The sequence below is a fragment of the Pelophylax lessonae genome, assembly GCF_965119305.1.
Source record: "Pelophylax lessonae genome assembly, chromosome: 1".
In the NCBI taxonomy this organism is placed as follows: Eukaryota; Metazoa; Chordata; class Amphibia; order Anura; family Ranidae; genus Pelophylax; species Pelophylax lessonae.
The window spans coordinates 122,322,854-122,346,589 of NC_138768.1; the positions used below are offsets into that span (position 1 = coordinate 122,322,854).

The 23,736-nt window shown below is 45.4% G+C and overlaps 1 protein-coding gene across 1 annotated transcript; it reads left to right on the top strand.

The window, feature by feature from the left end:
- The first annotated feature begins 709 nt into the window (after positions 1-709).
- Positions 710-23,736, top strand: DIMT1 (DIM1 rRNA methyltransferase and ribosome maturation factor). Its single transcript, XM_082270235.1, has 12 exons — positions 710-850; positions 3,593-3,666; positions 3,764-3,850; positions 7,525-7,586; positions 9,759-9,852; positions 11,956-12,005; positions 13,711-13,834; positions 17,006-17,098; positions 18,339-18,403; positions 21,064-21,127; positions 23,186-23,292; positions 23,622-23,736. Exons 1-12 carry the CDS (start codon positions 793-795, stop codon positions 23,662-23,664), a joined length of 921 nt encoding a protein of 306 aa, XP_082126361.1. The 5' UTR covers positions 710-792; the 3' UTR covers positions 23,665-23,736.

Consider the following 23,736-nt stretch of genomic DNA (forward strand, 5'->3'; position numbering starts at 1 on the left):
CACATGGAGTGTACACAGGGATGGGATAGGGGGTGTATGGACACATGGAGTGTAAACAGGGATGGGATAGGGGGTGTATGGACACATGGAGTGTACACAGGGATGGGGGAGGTGTAGGGACACATGGAGTGTACACAGGGATGGGATAGGGGGAGGTGTATGGACACATGGAGTGTACACAGGGATGGGATAGGGGGTGTATGGACACATGGAGTGTAAACAGGGATGGGATAAGGGGTGTATGGACACATGGAGTGTACACAGGGATGGGGGGGGGGTGTATGGACACATGGAGTGTACACAGGGATGGGATAGGGGGGTGTATGGACACATGGAGTGTACACAGGGATGCGGGGAGGGGGGGGGTGTAGGGACACATGGAGTGTACACAGGGATGGGATAGGGGGGTGTATGGACACATGGAGTGTACACAGGGATGGGATAGGGGGGTGTATGGACACATGGAGTGTACACAGGGATGGGATAGGGGGGTGTATGGACACATGGAGTGTACACATGGCCTGGTTGGGCTCTATGTTGGTCGGTCCTTGTCCCTATCTGTCCTGACCCCTCTAGCCCTGTCTTTGTCCTCCTCCTCCATGCAGACATTGGTCCCACTAGCACTCTTCACTTACCTCACCACCTTCCCCCGCACAGTCTTCTCTGGAAGTAGAGGACTACCAATCCCGACATGCTCCTGGTCTGGCGCTGGCGGTGACGTCACATGTGTGCGCCTCTCTGGCTGGTGGGGTGGCACGTTGTCGGTGATCGATCCGAGGGTAAGAAGACATCATGCCGAAAGTGAGAGCGGAGAAGAGGAGCCGGACACACCGGGAGGTCCGGACTCAGGGTGAGTGATGGGCGGAGAGCTCCGCTCTGTATACAACCGATTACCTGCCTTCCATTAGTATGGAGAGGACTGGGGCCTCTGTTAGTCTATTAGTGATGTGTGTAGTTTTCTAGAGATTTCTCCTCACTTCCTGTCTGCATGGGAAGTCATTGTAAATCTCTCCAATGACCAGCATGTCATGGTTCTCTGATACTTTCTGAGTGACAACAGTTCCCTCTGCTCTTCTATTGGTGTCACAGGAAGTGTGGGGGAACCTCTCATTGAGGTCATGTACAAGAAACCCTGACAAATCTTCTGTACAATACAACATTACACTTAACATCAGCTAGGTCTTTCTTTTTCCCCCCCAGCCCCTGGCAGCCTCTCGCCGTACCGTGTCCCCCAGCCCCCCGCCGTACCGTGTCCCTCAGCCCCTGGCAGCCCCCCGCCGTACCGTGTCCCTCAGCCCCTGGCAGCCCCCCGCCGTACCGTGTCCCTCAGCCCCTGGCAGCCCCCTGCCGTACCGTGTCCCCCCCAGCCCCCTGCCGTACCGTGTCCCCCCCAGCCCCCCGCCGTACCGTGTCCCCCAGCCCCCCGCCGTACCGTGTCCCCCAGCCCCCCGCCGTACCGTGTCCCCCAGCCCCCCGCCGTACCGTGTCCCCCAGCCCCCCGCCGTACCGTGTCCCCCAGCCCCTCGCCGTACCGTGTCCCTCAGCCCCTGGCAGCCCCCTGCCGTACCGTGTCCCCCAGCCCCTGGTAGCCCCCCGCCGTACCGTGTCCCCCCCCCAGCCGTACCGTGTCCCCCCCCCCCCAGCCCCCCGCCGTACCGTGTCCCCCAGCCCCCCGCCGTACCATGTCCCCCAGCCCCTCGCCGTACCGTGTCCCCCAGCCCCTGGCAGCCTCTCGCCGTACCGTGTCCCCCCCCAGCCCCTGGCAGCCTCTCGCCGTACCGTGTCCCCCCCAGCCCCTGGCAGCCTCTCGCCGTACCGTGTCCCCCCAGCCCCTGGCAGCCTCTCGCCGTACCGTGTCCCCCCCAGCCCCTGGCAGCCTCTCGCCGTACCGTGTCTCCCCCCAGCCCCTGGCAGCCTCTCGCCGTACCGTGTCCCCCCCAGCCCCTGGCAGCCTCTCGCCGTACCGTGTCCCCCCCAGCCCCTGGCAGCCTCTCGCCGTACCGTGTCCCCCCCAGCCCCTGGCAGCCTCTCGCCGTACCGTGTCCCCCCCAGCCCCTGGCAGCCTCTCGCCGTACCGTGTCCCCCCCAGCCCCTGGCAGCCTCTCGCCGTACCGTGTCCCCCCCAGCCCCTGGCAGCCTCTCGCCGTACCGTGTCCCCCCCAGCCCCTGGCAGCCTCTCGCCGTACCGTGTCCCCCCCAGCCCCTGGCAGCCTCTCGCCGTACCGTGTCCCCCCCAGCCCCTGGCAGCCTCTCGCCGTACCGTGTCCCCCCCAGCCCCTGGCAGCCTCTCGCCGTACCGTGTCCCCCCCAGCCCCTGGCAGCCTCTCGCCGTACCGTGTCCCCCCCAGCCCCTGGCAGCCTCTCGCCGTACCGTGTCCCCCCCAGCCCCTGGCAGCCTCTCGCCGTACCGTGTCCCCCCCAGCCCCTGGCAGCCTCTCGCCGTACCGTGTCCCCCCCAGCCCCTGGCAGCCTCTCGCCGTACCGTGTCCCCCCCAGCCCCTGGCAGCCTCTCGCCGTACCGTGTCCCCCCCAGCCCCTGGCAGCCTCTCGCCGTACCGTGTCCCCCCCAGCCCCTGGCAGCCTCTCGCCGTACCGTGTCCCCCCCAGCCCCTGGCAGCCTCTCGCCGTACCGTGTCCCCCCCAGCCCCTGGCAGCCTCTCGCCGTACCGTGTCCCCCCCAGCCCCTGGCAGCCTCTCGCCGTACCGTGTCCCCCCCAGCCCCTGGCAGCCTCTCGCCGTACCGTGTCCCCCCCAGCCCCTGGCAGCCTCTCGCCGTACCGTGTCCCCCCCCCAGCCCCTGGCAGCCCCTAGCCGTACCGTGTCCCCCAGCCCCTGGCAGCCTCTCGCCGTACCGTGTCCCTCAGCGCCGTACCGTGTCCCCCAGCCCCTGGCAGCCCCCTGCCGTACCGTGTCCCCCAGCCCCTGGTAGCCCCCCGCCGTACCGTGTCCCCCCCCCCCCCAGCCCCCCGCCGTACCGTGTCCCCCCCCAGCCCCCCGCCGTACCGTGTCCCCCCCCAGCCCCCCGCCGTACCGTGTCCCCCCCCAGCCCCCCGCCGTACCGTGTCCCCCCCCAGCCCCCCGCCGTACCATGTCCCCCAGCCCCCCGCCGTACCGTGTCCCCCAGCCCCCCGCCGTACCGTGTCCCCCAGCCCCTGGCAGCCCCTCGCCGTACCGGGTCCCCCAGCCCCTGGCAGCCCCCCGCCGTACCGGGTCCCCCAGCCCCTCGCCGTACCGTGTCCCCCAGCCCCTGGCAGCCCCTCGCCGTACCGTGTCCCCCAGCCCCTGGCAGCCCCCCTGTCGTACCGTGTCCCCCTGGCAGCCCCCCCCCCGTCGTACTGTGTCCCCTGGCAGCCCTTCCCCCCCCCCCCTCCGTCGTACTGTGTCCCCCAGCCCCTGGCAGCCCCCCTGTCGTACCGTGTCCCCTGGCAGTCCCTCGCTTAATTTGACCAGATCTATTGTTACAGTTGAAGTAGAGAATAGTAAATAATAATAACCGGTGCCATCTTTTTTACTCTCACGTTAGACATTCTTTTGATTTAAAATGACAACTGATGAATTCATGTTTCACCAGTGTTTGTTTCTTCACATTTAGGGGTTATGTTCAACACTGGCTTTGGCCAACATATTCTGAAGAACCCTCTGATAGTGAACAGCATCATTGACAAGGTTAGTCGTGTTCAGCCTTCCATACTCTGTTGCTTTCTGTCTGTTTTGAAGCGGTTTAAGATAAATGTTACTTATGGAGAAACATTTTTAATTTCAGGCTGCGATACGGCCCACAGATGTTGTGCTTGAGGTTGGTCCTGGAACCGGAAACATGACTGTAAAGTTATTAGAAAAAGCAAAAAAGGTAACCAGTATAATAAAATATGAACTTAGGCTGCATTATTCTTAAAGTGGAACTTAACTCTGGAAGATGTTCCCAAGCAGAGGCAGTGAATAAAGGACTACTCACCAGGATTGCCTGTGGGGCTCCTGCAGCTGTTCTTCCCCATCACTGACTTGCCATCTTGATAGAGGCAGGGCTTTGCTTCCTCATGGCAGAGCTTCCAGCAAGGACAAATTATCTAAAACCAGCATTCAGAGGCAGCTGTGCCTTAAAGTGATTGTAACCCCTTACATACACCCACCCAGTGAAGGGACTATACAGAGATGAAGCAAACCCTCCTACAAAAGTTGAAGCTGTCTATCTGCAGTCTTCTCCACATCCATTCAAAGAGCTGCATTTATAAGCTTGTCTGAGCTGTCAGAAAAAAGGGGGCGGAGAGCTGAAATTACACAATACATAGCTCAGTGAGAAGAGCTCTGAGAGCTGATTGGAGGGAAGGGACACACCCCCTTTACTCAGGAACAGAGCTGAGGCTGTCAATCTGCTGGAGGTCCTTCCCTGTCACCATTTTTCTCTTGGTGTCAGGAAAACTTTTTAGAAGTGACTCACTCTGATAGCAGAGGAAAGAAGCAGCAGACAGAAATGACATAATACTCTTGATTGAGACAAGTACACACTATAGAGGGATATGCTTTGTACATATTTCATGTCTGAGGTTTACAACCACTTTAATCTCACGCTGCAGATATACAACCATGAGGTGGTAAGCATAGGAGTAACTTGGCTCTCTCACATTCCAGGAGGTGCATTGCTATTTTATAGGAGGAATTCCAGACAAGTGATACGTTTTCAGGGTACTGTTTAGGCATAATTACAATATGTCACAAAAGTGAGTACACCCCTCACATTTTTGTAAATCTTTTATTTTATCTTTTCATGTGACAACACTGAAGAAATGACACTTTGCTACAAGTAGTGAGTGTACAGCTTGAATAACAGTGTAAATTTGCTGTCCCCTCAACATAACTCAACACAGCCATTAATGTCTAAACTGCTGGCAACAAAAGTGAGTACACCCTAAGTGAAAATGTCCAAATTGGGCCCAAAGTGTCAATATTTTGTGTGGCCATCATTATTTTTCAGCACTGCCTTAACCCTCTTGGGCATGGAGTTCACCAGAGCTTCACAGGTTGTCACTGGAGTTCTCTTCCACTCCTCTATGACAACATTACGGAGCTGGTGGATGTTAAAAACCTTGCGCTCCTCCAGCTTCCGTTTGTGGATGCCCCACAATAGGGTTTAGGTCTGGAGACATGCTTGGCCAGTCCATCACGTTTACCCTCAGCTTCTTTAGCAAGGCAGTGGTCATCTTGGAGGTGTGTTTGGGGTCGTTATCATGTTGGAATACTGGCCTGCGGCCCAGTCTCCGAAGGGAGGGGATCCTGCTCTGCTTCAGTATGTCACAGTACATGTTGGCATTCATGATTCCCTCAATAAACTGTAGTTCCCCAGTGCAGTCAGCACTCATGCAGCCCCAGATCATGACACTTCCACCACCATGCTTGACTGTAGGCAAGACACGCTTGTCTTTGTACTCCTCACCTGGCTGCTGCCACACACGCTTGACACCATCTAAACCAAATAATTTTATCTTGGTCTCATCAGACCACCGGACATGGTTCCAGTAATCCATGTCCTTAGTCTGCTTGTCTTCAGTAAACTGTTTGCGGGCTTTCTTGTGCATCATCTTTAGAAAAGGCTTCCTTCTGGGAGGACTGTTATGCAGACCAATTTGATGCAGTGTGCGGCGTATGGTCTGAGCCCTGACAGGCTGCCCACCCCTTCAACCTCTGCAGCAATGCTAGTAGCACTTTTATATGTCTATTTCCCAAAGGCAACCTCTTGATTTGACGCTGAGCACATGCACTTGACTTCTTTGATCGACCATGGCGAGGCCTGTTCTGAGTGGAACCTGTCTTGTTAAACTGCTGTATGGTTTTGGCCACCGTGCTGCAGCTCAGTTTCAGGGTCTTGGCAATCTTCTTATAGCCTAGGCCATCTTTATGCAGAGCAACGATTCTTTCTTTTCAGATCCTCAGAGAGTTCTTTGCCATGAGGTGCCATGTTGAACTTCCAGTGACCAGTATGAGAGAGTGAGAGCGATAACACCAAATTTAACACACCTGTCCCCATTCACACCTGAGACCTTGTAACAAGAACGAGTCACATGTCACTTTTGTGTGATACTGTGTGTGTGTGTATGAACACTGACAGGCTGACCCTGCACCCCTTCAACCTCTGCAGAATTGCTGGCAGCACTCGTACGTCAATTTCCCAAAGACAACCTCTGGATATGACGCTGAGCACATGCACTCAACTTCTTTGGTTGACTATGGCCAGGCCTGTTCTGAGTAGAACCTGTCCTGGTAAACCGCTGTATGGTCTTGGCCACAGTGCTGCAGCTCAGTTTCAGGGTCTTGGCAATCTTCTTACCGCCTAGGCCATCTTTATGTAGAGCAACAATTCTTTTTTTCAGATCCTCTGAGAGTTCTTTGCCATGAGGTGCCATGTTGAACTTCTAGTGACCAGTATGAGTGAGATAACACCAAGTTTAACACACCTGCTCCCCATTCACACCTGAGACCTTGTAACACTAACGAGTCTCTTGACAGAGGGGAGGGAAAATCGCTAATTGGGCCCAATTTGGACATTTACACTTAGGGGTGTACTCACTTTTGTTGCCAGCGGTTTAGACAGTAATGGCTGTGTGTGGAGTTATTTTGAGGGGACAGCAAATGTACACTATTATACAAGCTGTACACTCACTACTTTACATTGTAGCAAAGTGTCCAATACTATAATATTTCTGTAGCATGGCAAATCTTTGTTTTGAGTTCACTGTCATTTTTAAGTAGATTTATTTAAAACTTAATAAATACTGGCACACCAGGAGTAGGCAATATAATGTCAATTTCAGGAAAAGATTGGTAGTATCTAGCAGTCATGTTGCAAATTATTAGAACCCTGTAATGATAGCAAATTAAGGCTTTCATTGCTGATCTCTTGTTCTAAAATGTGTTTAAGAAGGATGTCAAAAATGGTAGCACCTCCATTTTTGTTAATTTTATTGATCTGGGTTTCACGCAGGAGTTTTACTTAGTGGTTGTAAAGTCATATATATATATATATACAAATTACTTGTATTTCCTCTGTTTTAGGAACATATTAGGTACATTGTGTGTGTTATTTTAATATTATATGATAAATACCTTCTTTTCCCAGCTCAGCTGTGTGATCATGTGTCCTCCCTCTGCTCTCCTTTCCAATCTAAGGGAGTACAGTGGGAGGGGCTGAGATTTCTCTCTGACCTATGCAAGCTAGCAGAGGGAGGACACGTGACCACACAGCAGAGCTGGGCAAGAAGATATTTAGCATTCTAATTTAAAAACAAAATTGACACACTTTACTTTATATCTTCCTAAAACAGAGGGGATAAAAGTAGTGTATATGTATGTATGTGTGTGTAATATATATCTTTACAACCATAGGGGGACTCCTAGATTGTACTGACTATATCCCGAGTGCTGCAATAATTTATCAAATCCTGTTAGAGCATACCACCATGTTCATAATGAGATTGTTCTTGTTGCATTGAGCTTTAGAATAAACACTTATTTACTGTCATGTTTTTTTAGGTTGTGGCCTGTGAGCTGGATACACGGCTTGTAGCTGAGCTTCAGAAGAGAGTTCAAGGCTCGTAAGTAAAGATATATATATACAGAATAAAGAAAATGATGTGAAATCCATAGAGCTATATTATTGTTGTTATTATTAAGGTATGCCACAAGAACACATGTACTTTGACCATGTAGCCTAGTTTAAAACTAAAATGCTACTAAATACTATAACTATTTGAAAAAGTAATCTTTTTTAGCCATTAGTCAGGATTTCTCTTCTTTTTGGGATTTGCTTGTTGCTGGTTACTGCACTTTGCACACAGCCATGTACCGTACACAACATTGGAAGCAAAGTACTATTTCTTTAAAAGGAATCTCTATCTTTTTATACCTAAAAAAAAAAAAAACTAGATTACTTCCAACCAGCCCTCCCTCTCCTTCTGTCTCCCTTGCACTTACCTGCATTTGTTTATAATAATCTGCCACCTATGTCTACTGGTGTAGCGATCTGTATGCTTGTAAACTCTGTACGCAGCCCGGAAGCTGTGTAGCAGCATAAAGTGTGCAATGGCTTGCGGTCATGTAAAAGTGCTGATCAATGAGAGTCTGCTAACTTTCATGCCAAAAGAAAAGACCCTCACTGGCCAGCTGTGTCACATGACAACATTTCTTTTTTCTTTTTTTTTTTTTCTTTTTTTAAAAAGACGTTCGTACATAAGTCTGAACAAATGCATAAAATTGGTGGCGTATGATGATTTTAGGGTGCATGCTTTATTCTGACCACTAGGTGTCTCACTTTGTATTTTATATTTTAGTTCTGCTTAGTATTTCATTACAGCAGGAAATGTAAGTATTTTATGGTGTAGACCAGGGATGTAGACTAAGAAAACAACCAAATTTTAATATATTTTTGGGAAGTCCGCTGCAGAGGCAAATTTATTACTGAAGATGAGACTGACTTTTACTCTAAATATATATACAATTAAGAAGTAGTCAGTCAGATTTCTTTCTGTCCAGAGCTGTTTAAGAACAACTTAGGTATACATTTAGGACTCGAGCTACATTTTGTATTATTATTATTATTGGCATTAGTTTACAACAGTGTTAATTTTGGCAGCAAATTTCAATTTAGTTTTAGTCTTAGTCTTAGGACTAAAATGGCATTTTAGTTTTAGTCCCATTTTAGTCTTCTGAAAGTGTTTTAGTTTTAGTCGTATTTAGTCGACTAAAACATCTTACATTTTAGTCGACTAAAATGTCCTACATCTTAGTCGACTAAAACTCATTTTAGTCATCTAAATGGTCTTGGTCAGGTCAGAGAGGAGGCCTGTATGCTGCTGCCTGCAGTCAGTGCAGTGAGTGCACACAGTGCTGCTCAGAGTGCTGGATGGGGGTCTCAGGTTTAAGGGTGATCTCTGGTCTGACTCTGAACTGAAGTTGTTGAACAGGATGGGCCGGGTGGGCCTCAGCGGCCTATATGCACGCACACAGTCCTGGATGGATGGCGGAATCGGATGCCAGTGGTGACTGGTGAGTGGTCTGAGGGGACTCAGGGAGGCAGTAATAGCTGGCCTGGCTGTTAACTCACAGTGGGTGCTCTGCTCTGGATGTGGTGGTGGCCAGGTGCCAGTGCCGTGTGATGAGTCGGGCCTGGCACGTCTGGCTGTAGTGCTGCAGCTGCAGTGCTCTGGTGAGGTCAGGTGACTGGTCTCGAGTCGACTCTCTTGTAGTAGTCCACTCCTCACGTCGGACATCACGGGGCACGCCACGCCAGACGCCACACAGGCGGAGCTCCGTAAAAACCGGAAGTTGGGTAAACGTCCCTGCCTCACATTCTCATTTAGTTTTCATTCGCTAACGAAAACGGATTTGATTTTCGTCATAGTTGTAGTCATTTGACGAAAATGTGCTATACTTTGCGTCTCGTTTTCCTCAGTTGAAAAATGCCGGTGACTAAAGGGGTGACGAAAAGGTTTTCGTTGACGAAATTACCAGTGGTTTACAAGGTACTTTACACACTGTACATTTATATACGTTCCTGCCCTCGAGAAGCTTATGCATGCATACACACACACTTATTGGAACCGAGGACCCCAGTGCTACATAGCCTAAGTAATACATCTGTTACAGCACAGTCTGTCTCACTACTCCTGTTTAGCCTTGCCTTGGTGTGCCACATAGTCAATGTTTCCCTCAATGTCCTTGCTTTATTGTTAGTCTAAATGTGTGAAAAATAAATTTTCTCTTTTTAGAGCCGTATCAAATAAACTGCAGATTTTGGTTGGTGATGTGCTGAAGACAGATTTGCCTTTTTTTGACCTCTGTGTTGCCAACTTACCCTACCAGGTACGTTTATCTGAAATCATTGCTTTGCCCACACGGCCAAAGTTTTGGAGATTCTAAGGGAACCCTGTTACAATACAAAGTGAGTCAGGCTGAGCCTCTGACAAAAAATCGATAAGCAAAATTAACTTCTTATCAGAATATTTACCAGAAGCACAGATAAAAAGCAAATTATATAGATAGTGATCTTGGCTCTGCTTACCACCTCTTTGGCTCCCCCAGTAGTCCTTTAACCACTTGCCGACAGCCCCTCCCAGGCAAAATGACGTACCGGTACGTCACTAGCCTGGGAGCCAATAGGGGGCGAGCGCGCTCCCGCCCCTGCTCGTTCCCTAAGAAGCCCGCGCGTGTGACCGGCGGACCCGATCCAATGTCCGCCGGTCACTCGTGCGCGATCGTCTGGTGGAGAGGGAGAAAGGCAGGCGGCTAATGTAAACAAAGCCGCCTGTCATTCTTCCCTGTGTAAAAGCACAGATCATATGGTCCTGCTATGTAGGACCGTTGATCTGTGCTGTTACACACACAGCCACATCCAATCACAGTTAGAAGCACGCCCCTAGGGACACACTTAACCCCTCCCTCTCCAATAAAGTTAACCCCTTCCTTCCCAGTGTCATTTTTACAGTAACAGTTCATATGTATAGCACTGATTACTGTAGTAATGTCACTGGTACCCCCAAAAGTGTCGAAAATGTCAGTCAAGGGTCCGATCTGTCCACCGCAATGTCGCAGTCCCGCAAAAAAAAAAAATCGCAGATCGCCGCCATTACTCGTAAAAAAAATAAAAATGACAAAAATCTTTCCCTTAGTTAGTAAACGCAATAACTTTTGCGCAAACCAATCAAAATACGCTTTTTGCGATTTTTTTTTTTTTTTTTTTTTTTTTTTTTAACCAAACATATGTAGCAGAAAACAAATTGGCCTAAAATGTTAAATTTAGATTTTTACATTTTTTTTCTTTTGGGGGGAATTTCATATAAAAAAAATTGAAAAATATTGTTATTTTTGCAAAATTGTCGCTTTTTTTTTGTTTATAGCGCATGATCAAAAAATCGCACAGGTGATCAAATACCACCAAAAGAAAGCTCTGTTTGTGGGGAAAAAAAGGACGTCAATTTCATTTGGGTACAGCGTTGCATGACCGCGCAATTGTCCGTTAAAGTCACGCAGTGCCGAATCGCAAAATAGGCCCTGGTCAGGATGGGGGTAAAATCTTCCGGGGGTTAAGTGGTTAATGTGACAGCCTGTTTGAGCCAAACACAAACTTTTTAGGAAAACTCAATATGCGCATCTAGATTTTGTCATTTCAACAGCCAGAAAAAGCTGCTGACAGGCATAAAGTTCAAGTGCCTCCTAAGCATTCCTATTTGCCAGTGAGGTACCACATCCTATTGATGGATCAGTAGAAATGTATGGGAGCTGGAGCTGGCCAACAAGTTTCTACACTGCCAGGAAGTATCAAAGTATTGTCCTAACAGAATTGCCCTAAAATTGAACAGAGTGTAGGCACTAAAAGCTACTGCCAGTGTGTAAGGCTTCTTTCACACGGTCCGCCTCCGTAGGCGGATCCGTGTTGCTCAGCGGGGATCGATCCGCGATCCCCGCTGAGCCGGGCGGATGACAGCTCCGTCTCCGCTTGCCCTCTATGGGGGATCGGAGGAGAGCGGACCGCTTGTCCGCTCTCATCAGATCCGCTCCGCTCCGATTACTGAACGGATGGAAAAATAGGGTTTCCATCCGTCCAGATTTCAGCACAGGATCGGATGCGGATGGCAGCGGGTGTCAGCGGAGGTGACCTCCGCTGACACCCGCTGCCCCATAGAGCTGCATGGAGGATCCGATCAGATCCGCCTAAAAAACTGACAGGCGGATCTGATCGGACCGCCCGTGTGAAAGAGCCCTAAAGGTGTCTGCATTTTATACCTTTTTAGCAACCTTCCTTGTGAGCGGTCTGTCTCTGGACCTATTGATCATTTTAATGTGAGGCTTTCACATGTGATTATCACTGTTCATGAATGTTTCAATGCTCCATTAAAATAGCCCAGATTTCATGAAGGATTACAATGTATATTTCTAATCATAGTTTACAATCTTTCTCTTATTTAGATCTCTTCTCCCTTTGTTTTCAAGCTACTTCTTCACAGACCCTTCTTTAGGTGAGTTATCAGAGTTACCATTTCTCAAACCCTAAATGAGACAAACATAGAGTGTTGCCATTGCTGATCTTCTTTGCCCCTTTTATCAGATCCTGTACCTTGGAAAATGATAGAAAAGGTTGTTTCCTAGAAATGCACTTATAGGGGATGACTGTACTTTTGTATAGCTTAAAGAATAAGTTGACCTTTAAAAATAATATATGCACATGTTTATGCAGGTTAAAAATGTGAATGATTTTTTTTCTCAGGATCCTGTGGAGCATTGCACCTGCAATCAGCAGATCACCGGTGCAATGTCAAGCTCTTGCAAACACTGCCTACAGCTTTCTGACTGTGCCTTTGCATGGGCATTATGTCTGAAAGCTGAAGGAATTGTCAATGAACTACGAGAGTACTCACCAAGTGCCCTCGCGGTTCATTGAGAGAGGTGGCAGATGGGACTGGCAGATTCCTGTAAATGAATGAGGCTGCTGTGTGGGCAAAGCCACACTGTTTTAAAATATGAAATCAGGTGCGAGGCAAAGAACCCCCGCCTGCTATCACAGTGTGGGAGGATGGGGGGTTGTAGGGACTGGTTACATGTTACACACAAAATATGGGTGTAACATGCTACTAAAGGTGAACTTGCCCTTTAAGCCCAACTAGCCCTTCCCACAATCAAATATATACACTCCAATGCACACCTTAGATCAGCATACAACTGTAAAATGCTTTACCTTACATAGGTCTATGAGGCATTTTAGTTCTGTAAGATGTCATGCTGCTCTGTTCATGCTCAGCTTTTCCCATAGGGTATGTTTTAGTGCCCCCTTGCAGGCTTTAGCCCCGTACACATGTACCGATCGTCGGCCGAACGATTGGCCGTCTTTTGTCCAGAGCTGTCCTGTCCGCTGAAAAGTGCAAAAGACTGCACACGAATTTTGTCGGCCAACAACAGCCGACTGCAGAAGTGATGTCATGTGATGGTTAACTTTCCTTGTCTTTTTTCTTTTCTGAGCATGCCCAGTCTTGCAAATCTGCTGTCTGTCGGCCGAAATCTGTACTGACTGGCGAACAATCGGCCGTTCTGGTGTTGGCCTACAAAAATTTTAATGCCTGCACGACAGATTCTGTTCGGCCGAAAATGCGCTGTCGGCTGTCGGAAGCTTCATACTAGCAAGCCTACAATCGGCCGATCGGTCGGCGGCCGAATATTTGCGGCCGACAATCGATACGTGTGTACGGGGCTTTTGAAGGAAATTTTGTCCTCCTATTAGGCTCCATTTCCACTATTGCGACTTGTTGTGCGACTTGACACATGTCAAGTCGCACAGCAAGTCAAAAGCCATTCATTTTAATTTGGCCCGTTCTAACTGCTGCGACTTGAAAAATTGTTTTTGCACTACTTTTGGGCCGACTTCAGTGTGACTTCCTTCTATAATGAGGGACAAGTCGCACTGAAGTCCCCAGTGAGCCGCAAACAAGTCACACTACTAAGTCGCGCTAGAAGTAGCGTGACTTTGTAGCCGCAATAGTGGAAACGGAGCCTTATACTATGTCACATAGGCATGCATGCACTGTACTGTATGGTTCACTTCTTATCCCTTCATTGTCCAAGTCTATAGGAATCCATATCTATTGCCTGATACGTTTACTTTTTTTCTAGCTTTCATAAATATGCCCTGTTGCTGCTATCATCCATGTGTTCTCTTTTCCTGTATGCCAGATGTGCTGTGCTGATGTTTCAAAGAGAGTTTGCCATGCGACTTGTTGCTAAACCAGGAGACAAACTGTACTGCAGGCTTTCCATTAACACCCAACTTCTGGCTCGTGTGGACCATCTCATGAAAGTATGGAACCTCTTTTACTGCTATCAATTTAAATCCGCTTAATTGTTGCCCATATTTATTCCTCTGCATTTATTCATGTTTCTTTTTTTAGCAGTGTAAGGTAGGGCAGTAACCTATGGCCTAACCTGATGAAATTTCACTTCTGGTTGCTTGGCATTGATATCTGTGTTGGAATAAATGTGCTGCCATTGCTGAGCTTGCTTGTTATCTGGCTGTGATGCTGATCCAAAGGCTTCAGTACTATAGAGGTCATTAGCCAGCAAAGATGCAGATCAGGACTTCTGAGTTCAGTTAGTTTTACATCAAAATATAAGCATGTATAGAAAAAAAAAGGTCTTGGTGCTAACATGGAAAAATGATAGTATTCTGTCTAAAGGGATTGTCCACTTCTGCTTATAGATTTATCTCTTATATTGTTTTACTAATAATATATAAAGGTGCTACTTTCTTCAGGATTTCGTGTTTACATAGACTATATATTATTCCCTCTTTTTTAGTTTGTGTCCAGCGTCAGTGGTGGGCAGGCAGCTTGAGCTCAGCATTGACTTGACCACTCGTAGCCTAGAATTTCCCAGCATGCTGGGAACTTAAACAGTTTACTACTGAATCTACATGTTATTTGTCTGTGACTTCTCATAGACCATTATTGGCAGTAACTGTTAAAGTTAAGAACATTCGGGTGCATCTCAAAAAATAGAATATCATGAAAAAGTTCATTTATTTCAGTAATTCAATTCAAAAAGTGAAGCTCATATATTATATAGATGCGTAACACACAGAGTAATATATTTCAAGCATTTATTTCTTTTAATCTTGATGATTCTAGCTTACAGCTAGTGAAAACCTAAAATTCAGGATCTCAGAAAATTACAATATTGTGACAAAGTTCAATATTGAAGACTCATGGTGTCACACTAATCCATTAAATAACAAAAAACACCTGTAAAGTGGTGTGGTTCAGTAGGTTACACATCCATGGGGAAGACTGATGATTTGACAGTTGCCCAGAAGACAGTCATTGACACCCTCCACAAGGAGAGTAAGTCACGAAAGGTCATTGCTAAAGAAGCTGGCTGTTCAGAGTGCTGTATTTAGGCATATTAATGGAAAGTTGAGTGGAAGTAGAAACTGTGGTATAAACAGGTGCACAAGCCTTGAGAGGATTGTGAAGCAAACGCCATTCACGAATTTGGGGGAGATTTACAAGTTGTCTATGGCTGGTGTCAGTGCTTCAAGAGCCACCACACACACACACACTTCTCTAGGACATGGGCTACAATTGTCGCATTCCTTGTGTCAAGCCACTCCTGAACCAGAGAAAACTTCCGAAGCATCTTACCTGGGCTAAGGAGAAAAAGGACTGGACTGTTGCTCAGTGATCCAAAGTCCTCTTTTCGGATTAAAATACATTTTCATTTCTTTGGGAAATCAAGGTCCCAGAGTCTGGAGGAAGAGTGGAGCAGCACAGAATCCAAGTTGCATGGGGTCCAGTGTGAAGTTCTCACAGTCAGTGATGATTTGGGGTGCCATGTCATCTGCTGGTGTTGGTGCGCTGTGTTTTATCAGGTCCAAAGTCAGCGCAGCCCTCTACCAGGAAATTCTAGAGCACTTCATGCTTCCCTCTGCTGACCAGCTTTATGAAGATGCTGATTTCATTTTCCAGCTGGACTTGGCACCTGCCCACACTGCCAAAAGTACCAATACCTGGTTTAATGATCATGATATCCCTGTGCTTGATTGGCCAGCAAACTTGCCTGACCTAAACCCCATAGAGAATCTGTGGGGTATTGTCAAGAGGAAGATGAGCGACACCAGACCCAACAATGCAGATGAGCTGAATGCAGCTATCGAAGCAACCTGGGCTTCCATAACACCTCAGCAGTGCCACAGGCTGATCTCCCTCCATGCCACGCCACATTGGTGGAGTAATTCATGCAAAAGGAGCCCCGACCAAGTATTGAGTGCATTCTAATTTTCTAAGATACTGAATTTTGGGTTTTAACTAGCTGTAATCCATAATCCTCAAAATTAAAATAAATTCTTGAAAAATATCGGTGTGTAATTAATCTATGAAATACAAATTTCACTTTTTGAGTTGAATTACTGAAATAAATTACCTTTTTGATGATATTCTAATATTTTGAGATACACCTGTATAGGTTACTATTGCTACTGTTGGCCAGTACCACTCCTGTACTTTTCCAAATGTTGTCTATAAGCCTTGTTAACCAGGCTGATGAGCCTTTGTGTGGTTATTTTTGGATATATTGTAGTGCAAAATTTTCTGCTGTACTCTCACTTCTTGCAGAAGCATTTCTACAATGTTTGACTTCCTATGTCTATAAATGCAAAAATTAAAAAAAAAAATACTGATCAAGAAAGTTTACAACATATGTTTCTGTAGTGTAGAGATGAGGCGAGACAAATATGCGTGTGCAGCAAAGGTCAGTCCTAGGCTGCAGATAACCATACAAATGGAAAGTGTGACATGTCATTTATTTTATTTCTTTCAGTTTAACATTTATTTCTATCAAAAACCTTCTTTTTATTTTTTTGGATAGAATAGGTATTAGAAAAAAACCTCGTTTTATTGTGCTGTCTGTGTCCCAATGGGAAGATATCTTTTTTTTTTTTTTGTCCCATCCCAGAGACACTACAGGAAGTGAGAGCGAGCCTCTTCAAGTTGAGGAAAAATACTTGACAGGTGTCACCACTGAAAGATTTTCTCCCCATTCCTGCTCTGCCTTAATAACTGTAAAGCTTTGGATTGCCCATCACTTTCTGTCCTGGTGATATGGTTACAATAGCAAATAGGCTTAATTTCCTTAGCAGAGAGAGCAGTGCAGATCTGTCCAAGGTTCTAACCCTTTCCCACTTTATCCAAAATAAAAAGCGTGTTGCAATCAAATATTGAAAAAAGTCCAGGAATGAGTATGAAATAAACATGCTGGCCTTTGCCCATATTGGTTGTACATGGCACAAAGAATCCCTTCAAAAGCTGAAAGAAAGGCCTTCTGGTACAGAAGATTGTGCTGGATTTTGGTGTCACAGGTTTTATACTTTCTTTCATCTCATCCCAAATGATCAAAAAAAGTGATTTCTACTATACCTTGTATATAGACTGATGGCGTGAATTCCAGAATACACAATGATTTTGTTACTATTCTGTAGGTGGGGAGGAACAATTTCAAGCCACCTCCAAAAGTAGAGTCCAGTGTTGTCAGAATAGAACCAAAGAATCCTCCTCCACCCATCAACTTTCAGGTAAGTCATGTGATGCTAGGACATATTGTCACCTACCCGTTTTTTATCCATCACATTTAGTATTAATTAGACTATGCTAGTATACAATTTTTGATCACTTTGTGCTCTTTAGGAGTATGCTGATCCTTCACCCTGATCCATTTCATCTCGGTTCACCATTTTTGCTCTGTTATACTTGTCTTTTCTAAAGCCTCGTACACACGCAACGATTGTTGGCCGTGAATTTTCGGCCAACGTCCGATCGGCCGATTTTCGGCTTGTTAGTATGATGCTTCCGACTTTTCGGCCGAACAAAATCTGGTGTACCTCAGTCAGTACAGATTTCGGCAGACAAAAATGTGATGAGCAAGACTGGGCATGCTCAGAGAAGAAAAAACACACGGAAAGTAAACCAGCACATAACATCACTTCTGAAGTCGGTTTTTTTGGCCGATAAAATTTCGAGTGCAGTCTAGGCACATTTCAACCAACACAACAACACTGGACAAAAGACGGCCGATCGGTCGGCCAACAATCGTTGCGTGTGTACGAGGCTTTAGCCCCACCTGCTTCTTAGTGCATGTTGAACAATTTCAGTAAATCATATAAGCAAGGATGCCTGGAATGTGCAAAGTAGTTTACCATAATAGCTGAAAATAGTGAGCCAAAATCAGCTATTATGCTGAATTCCTGGCAAAGAAAAGTAGGGTGCTATGCATAGTAGGTAAAACATATTGGCAGTTGATGCCATGGTTCACTCAGGAAAAAAAAAAGGGGGGGGGATACTTCAGTGCTAATTTTCAGCTTGCTTTCGGGGGCATTGGTGTCATTTGTCCGTGTTGTCTTGTATAGGAGTTTACTGGGAGACCCTGCCAATCGCTTTTTCTCTGCCTTTACTATGATTTCCAACACTTGTGCAAAGTACTGTGTTGTGAACATTTTGATGACCTAATTAGCTGCAGTTTCCTTTATGCTGTACAAGCAAGAAAATCAGTTTGAGAATTTTGTTTTGTTTTTTAATTCATTCATTCACATGGAGTGCATCATAAAAGTTTTTTTTTTTTTTTTTATTTTTCTTTGTGTGTTTTGATGAATGACATTGGTTATTTCATCCAGAGACGAAGAGTCTTTTTTTTTCTTGACCTTTCATTTGTAAAAACTGGAGCCATTTATTATGCAATGATCAAATAAATCACACGAGTACCATACATTGATGCATTGTAATTTTGTAATTTTATTTACTTTTTTTTTTTTATTCTAGGAATGGGATGGCTTAGTAAGAATTGCCTTTGTAAGGAAAAATAAAACTCTTGCAGCAGCTTTTAAGTAAGTTCCAATATCGGTAACAGCTATTCACAACCTGCCAACCAACCACAGTACATATACTGCAGCTGGGCGGCACATGCAGGCAAAATCACATTCATGTATGTCATATTTCCTGCTCCGGTTTAGGGAAATCCAGCACGCCCTCTCCACCAGACACAGCGGATTGCGGATCCTGGTACTCGGGAACTGGTGATCGTGTGGTCACTATGCGATCACATGATTTCAATGTCAACAAAGATATTATGAATTCATTTATTCATAAAAGCTGTGTGTCCTATGATGTGATTTTTCCACAGCCATCACATGGTACCAATCACAGCACCCTGTGATTAGCAGTAGCCATTCACAGATCACTAGTGATCACAGCGGTCATGAATGTTACTTGTGCATGACCATTGAAAACGTTGCTGTTACAATGATCTTCATTTTTTTTAAATGTATTTATTTTTATTTTATTTTTTTTTCAAATTTTTGGTGGTTTTTCGTTTACATTGCAAAAAAATAAAAAAAACCCAGTGGTGATCAAATACCACCAAAAGAGTTTAATTTGTGCAAAAAAATTATAAAAATTTCCATCCAATTCCGCAGTTAAAATAGCATAGTGCTGAATATTAAAAAAATGCCCTGGTCATCTAGGGGGTAAAACCTTCTGGAGGTCAATTGGTTATAGGAAAATCGTGTTTTGGTAAAATTTTTATTCGTTTTTTTATGTAGACAGTATAACCATATAGCTTATAGTGAGAATGGACTAAAGGGGTCAAAAAGCCCTCCCAACTAAATCAGTGCATTGCACAGTAAAGCTTTCTTAGAACAGAAGCCTATGACAGAAAAGGATTATTCCTCATTTCAGGACATTGGAAGGGGGGGGCAAATCATTTCTTTGCACATCCAGAAAATGCTGGTGCACAGTGTAAATATAACGGACAGCTATATGCAATTTTCAGTAATGGCTCTATAATGTTAGAATATATTATTTTTTTTTTTCTTGGCAAGACATACTTAAGTCTTTCACTTGCTGAGCTTTTTTAACTTGCCTACCTGTGTTTTCTCCATTGAAAAGGTCTTGTAACTTATGCCCAACTGCAGTTAAATTTTTTTAAAAATTGCCCAAATAAAGTTAAAATTAAAACAAAAAAAAAAAAAAAGCCGCTCTGTCTGAACTACCTTTTATCTCTGGTGCAGTCATCTGCAGTAAGACCACTTCACCACCAGATGGTGCCAATTTTTTGGCTTAAATGTCTAAAGGGAGCAGACAATAAAGAACTGGGGAAACGTGACCGCTCTACATCAGTGATTAAAATAAGTAAAAGGGATAATGGAAAGTAAACAGTGTGTAAATAGTATTCCTTTAACCACTTGAACTTCAGAAGGTTTTACCCCCTTTATGACCAGGCCATTCTTTGCTATTCAGCATTGCCTGGTCTTGCAACACTGTATGCAAATTAAGTTTATCTTTTCTTTCTTTTTTTTTTTTTTTTTTGTTTTTCCTCACAACTAGAGCTTTCTATTGGTGGTATTTTGATCACCACTTGTTTTTTTTTATTTTTTGCTATATAAATGGAAAAAAACAAATTATGAAAGAAAACAATATTTTCTACCCCCTGTTATAAAACCATATCCAATAAAATCAAATTTCTTCATAAATGTAGGCCAAAATGTATTCTGCTGCATGACTTGTGTATATTGGTTTGTGTGAAAGTTATAGAGTCTACAAATTATGGTATACAGTATATGTTTAAAAATTGATCAGTCCTGTTGAACTGATGGCCTATCTTATTTCTTGAGGTCCTTAAAATTCACAAGTAAGCAGTGTGAGATATTTAATAAGAAGCAACCGCAAGTTTTTTTTTTTTTTTTTTGTTACAATATTTTGGAAAATGAAGAAATTAAAATATCTTTTTCCATTTTTTTTTTTTTTTCACAAACTGACCAGTGCAGTACATCGTCGTCATATGACTGGTGTGGTAGTGATCAGGGGTACTGACTGGTGACAGTATTTAAAAAAGAAAATAAAAAAAATTTCTTAAATTTTTTTAACTTTAACATTTGTTTTTAGATTTATTTAAATGTTTTATTTTTTTTTAAATACTTTAATCAGACTAGTTCAGTGTCACCATAGTGCCATTGTAATACTCTTGGGAGTTATCATGGATTTTTTTTTTTTTTTACACTTTGCTGTTCCAGTGATTATCACTGTAACATGTTTTGAGCATTCATAAAGGGGGTTACATTCATAACAGCTATGATTTACTATTGTGTGCTGTGATTAGCCCACAGCTATCACATGATACAGGGTGCTATGGTTGGCCCAGGTACATTGTGATATTTGTGGGCCAATGGAAGGAATTCCTTTTTTGACTTTGTGATTATGTATAGTGGTGGTCTCATGATCCCCCCCCCCCCCCCCCCCCCACCAATCAAAGCAGCTGGGTACCGGAAAAAGCAGTCCGAGCGATGATCTTGGGAGCGGCATGCTGCACATCACTAACCCGCAAGAGGCAGGCTGATGTACGTGATCCTGCCTGGCCGTGCCACCCGGCCGCAGTAGATGTACTGTGGCCGGGTGGCAAGCGTTTAAAAAAAACACCTTTTGCATTTAGAACCACTGTTGGCCTATATAAACAGATCAAGCATGTCATTTTTGTCTATCTTGTTTGCAGATCCAGTGCAGTCCAGGAACTGTTGGAGAAGAACTACAGAATACATTGTTCACTTCACAGTATTGTAAGTATAGTTTACTTAAAGTACGTGAAAGCATAGCTGTTCTTTAAGACGTAAAAAAAAAAAAAAAAAACACTACTCCAAAATAAAAGGTAAGAGGAAATGTTCCTCTCCCACAGCTGCGGTCCCCCCTTATGCAGCCGTAGAGAGGCTTGTCTCTGCCCTTCTGTCTCAGTAGTCAGCAACTGAGAGGAGGAGAGAACTCCTCCTACAGATCTTGCATCTCTTTGTGCAGCTGCAGCACCCCCTGGTTGCTGCTTACCCTGGTCTCGCCATTTAGCAGACGCCAGCTCTCCTCTGGTCCTTCTCCAGACCCTGGACTTTCTGCTTCCCAGCTCTACCCCCAGTTTCTTCCCAGCAGCAGCACAAGGTAAGAGGGGTGCACTGTGATGTAACGGAGGGTCAGGAGTGGACTGTTGACTTCTGATGGTGAAGGGCTCCTGACATCTGATGTAAGAGGGGTGCTTTTGACATCCAGTCTTACAGATGCAACCGGCCCCTTGAGGGCAACCATAATGCTTATGTGGCCCACAATGAAATTGAGTTTGATACCCCTGTGTTAGTGTATCTAAATCTGCTAGTGCATCTAACACTATCCTCCCCTCAGAACGGTAATGCTGTACAAAAGGTGTCTATTTTGCACCTTCATCCTGAGCAGGGGTCTCCAAACTTTTTAAATAAAGGGCCAGTTTACTGTCTTTTAGACTTTAGGAGGGCAGGACTGTAGCCATTGGGAGTAGAAAATGCCTCAGGCTTGATGGTCATAGGGAGTAAAAAGAAACTACTTCGTGTCTGTGGTCAGTTGGAGGAAGAATAGTGCCCCCATCATTGGTTTCAGTGGGAGGAATAGTGCCCCATCGTTGGTGTCAGTGGGAGGAATGGTGCCCCCCATTGTTGGTGTCAGTGGGAGGAATGGTGCCCCATTGTTGGTGTCAGTGGGAGGAATGGTGCCCCATCGTTGGTGTCAGTGGGAGGAATAGTGCCTCATCGTTGGTGTCAATGGGAGGAATAGTGCCCCATCGTTGGTGTCAGTGGGAGGAATAGTGCCCCATTGGTGTCAGTGGGAGGAATAGTGCCCCATTGGTGTCAGTGGGAGGAATAGTGCCCCATTGTTGGTGTCAGTGGGAGGAATAGTGCCCCATCGTTGGTGTCAGTGGGAGGAATAGTACCCCATCGTTGGTGTCAGTGGGAGGAATAGTGCCCCATCGTTGGTGTCAATGGGAGGAATAGTGCCCCATCGTTGGTGTCAGTGGGAGGAATAGTGCCCCATCGTTGGTGTCAGTGGGAGGAATAGTGCCCCATCATTGGTGTCAGTGGGAAGAATAGTGCCCCATCGTTGGTGTCAGTGGGAGGAATAGTGCCCCATTGTTGGTGTCAGTGGGAGGAGTAGTGCTCCATTGTTGGTGTCAGTGGGAGGAGTAGTGCTTCATTGGTGTCAGTGGGAGGAGTAGTGCTCCATAGTTGGTGTCAGTGGGAGAATTAGTGCCCCATCATTGGTGTCAGTGGGAGGAATAGTGCCCCATCATTGGTATTAGTGGGAGAAATAGTGCTTTATCTTTGATATCAGAAGGAGTGTTCCAACGTTTATAACAGTGGTAGGAAGTATGACCCATCATTGAAACCAGTGGAAGAAATAGGGCCCCAATGAGCGGAATTATGCCCCACTGTTGGTGTCGGTGGAAAGAATGGTGCCCATCATTGGTGTCTGGAGGATATAATGCTTTGTATTAGTTAGAGGAATAGGGCCGCATAAGGGAAAGCAAAGGGCCACATCTGGCCCTCGGGCCACAATTTGGAGACCGCTGATCCAGAGTGTAGGTACCCTAATACAGGAAGTTTCTTACTGGTCAGATCACCAGAAGAAAACAGCATAAACAAGAAAACCAATGCAGCCACCACATCTAATGATTGGTAATCTGCAATATGTTCAATATTTTTATTTTAGGTTTAATACCACCATTTATTTATTTATTTTTATATATATTTTTTTTATTCTTGTATTTTCTTATTTTTCTCTTTTTGTATTATTCAAAATTTTATAAATTTCTGTTGTGCAAACAGGCGATTCCAGAAGACTTCAGAATTTCTGAAAAAATTGACAAGATACTTGCAGACACTGGGTTTAATGAGAAGCGTGCCCGCTCCATGGACATAGATGACTTCATCAGGTGTATATAATATATATATATTTATTTATCCTTCAGGCTGGGTTCATACTGCCGCACAGAGCGGCTCACAGCAGGGCATCCGGTGCATACCTGTTCTCTGTTTCAGGTCCGATTTAAGTCCGAATTTTTGGCTGAATACGGACCAGAAGACGCACGGGACTCCTATCCAATTAGCAATAGGTGGAACCCAGCCTCAAGGTTTATCAAAATGTACTTGCCATATTTGTAGGTTGTAAAGTTGCATTACTAAACAATGCAAATTCCCTTTTCATTTACATTATCTTTTTTTTTTTTTTTTTTTTTTTATTTATTTATTTTTTCAATCTTAGGCTACTGCACGGATTTAATGCAGAAGGAATCCACTTCTCCTAATTAGGGAAAACCTGTACCTACATAATATGAACAAAGCTTTTTTATATCTGAGCAGTGTGTTGGAGAACAGAG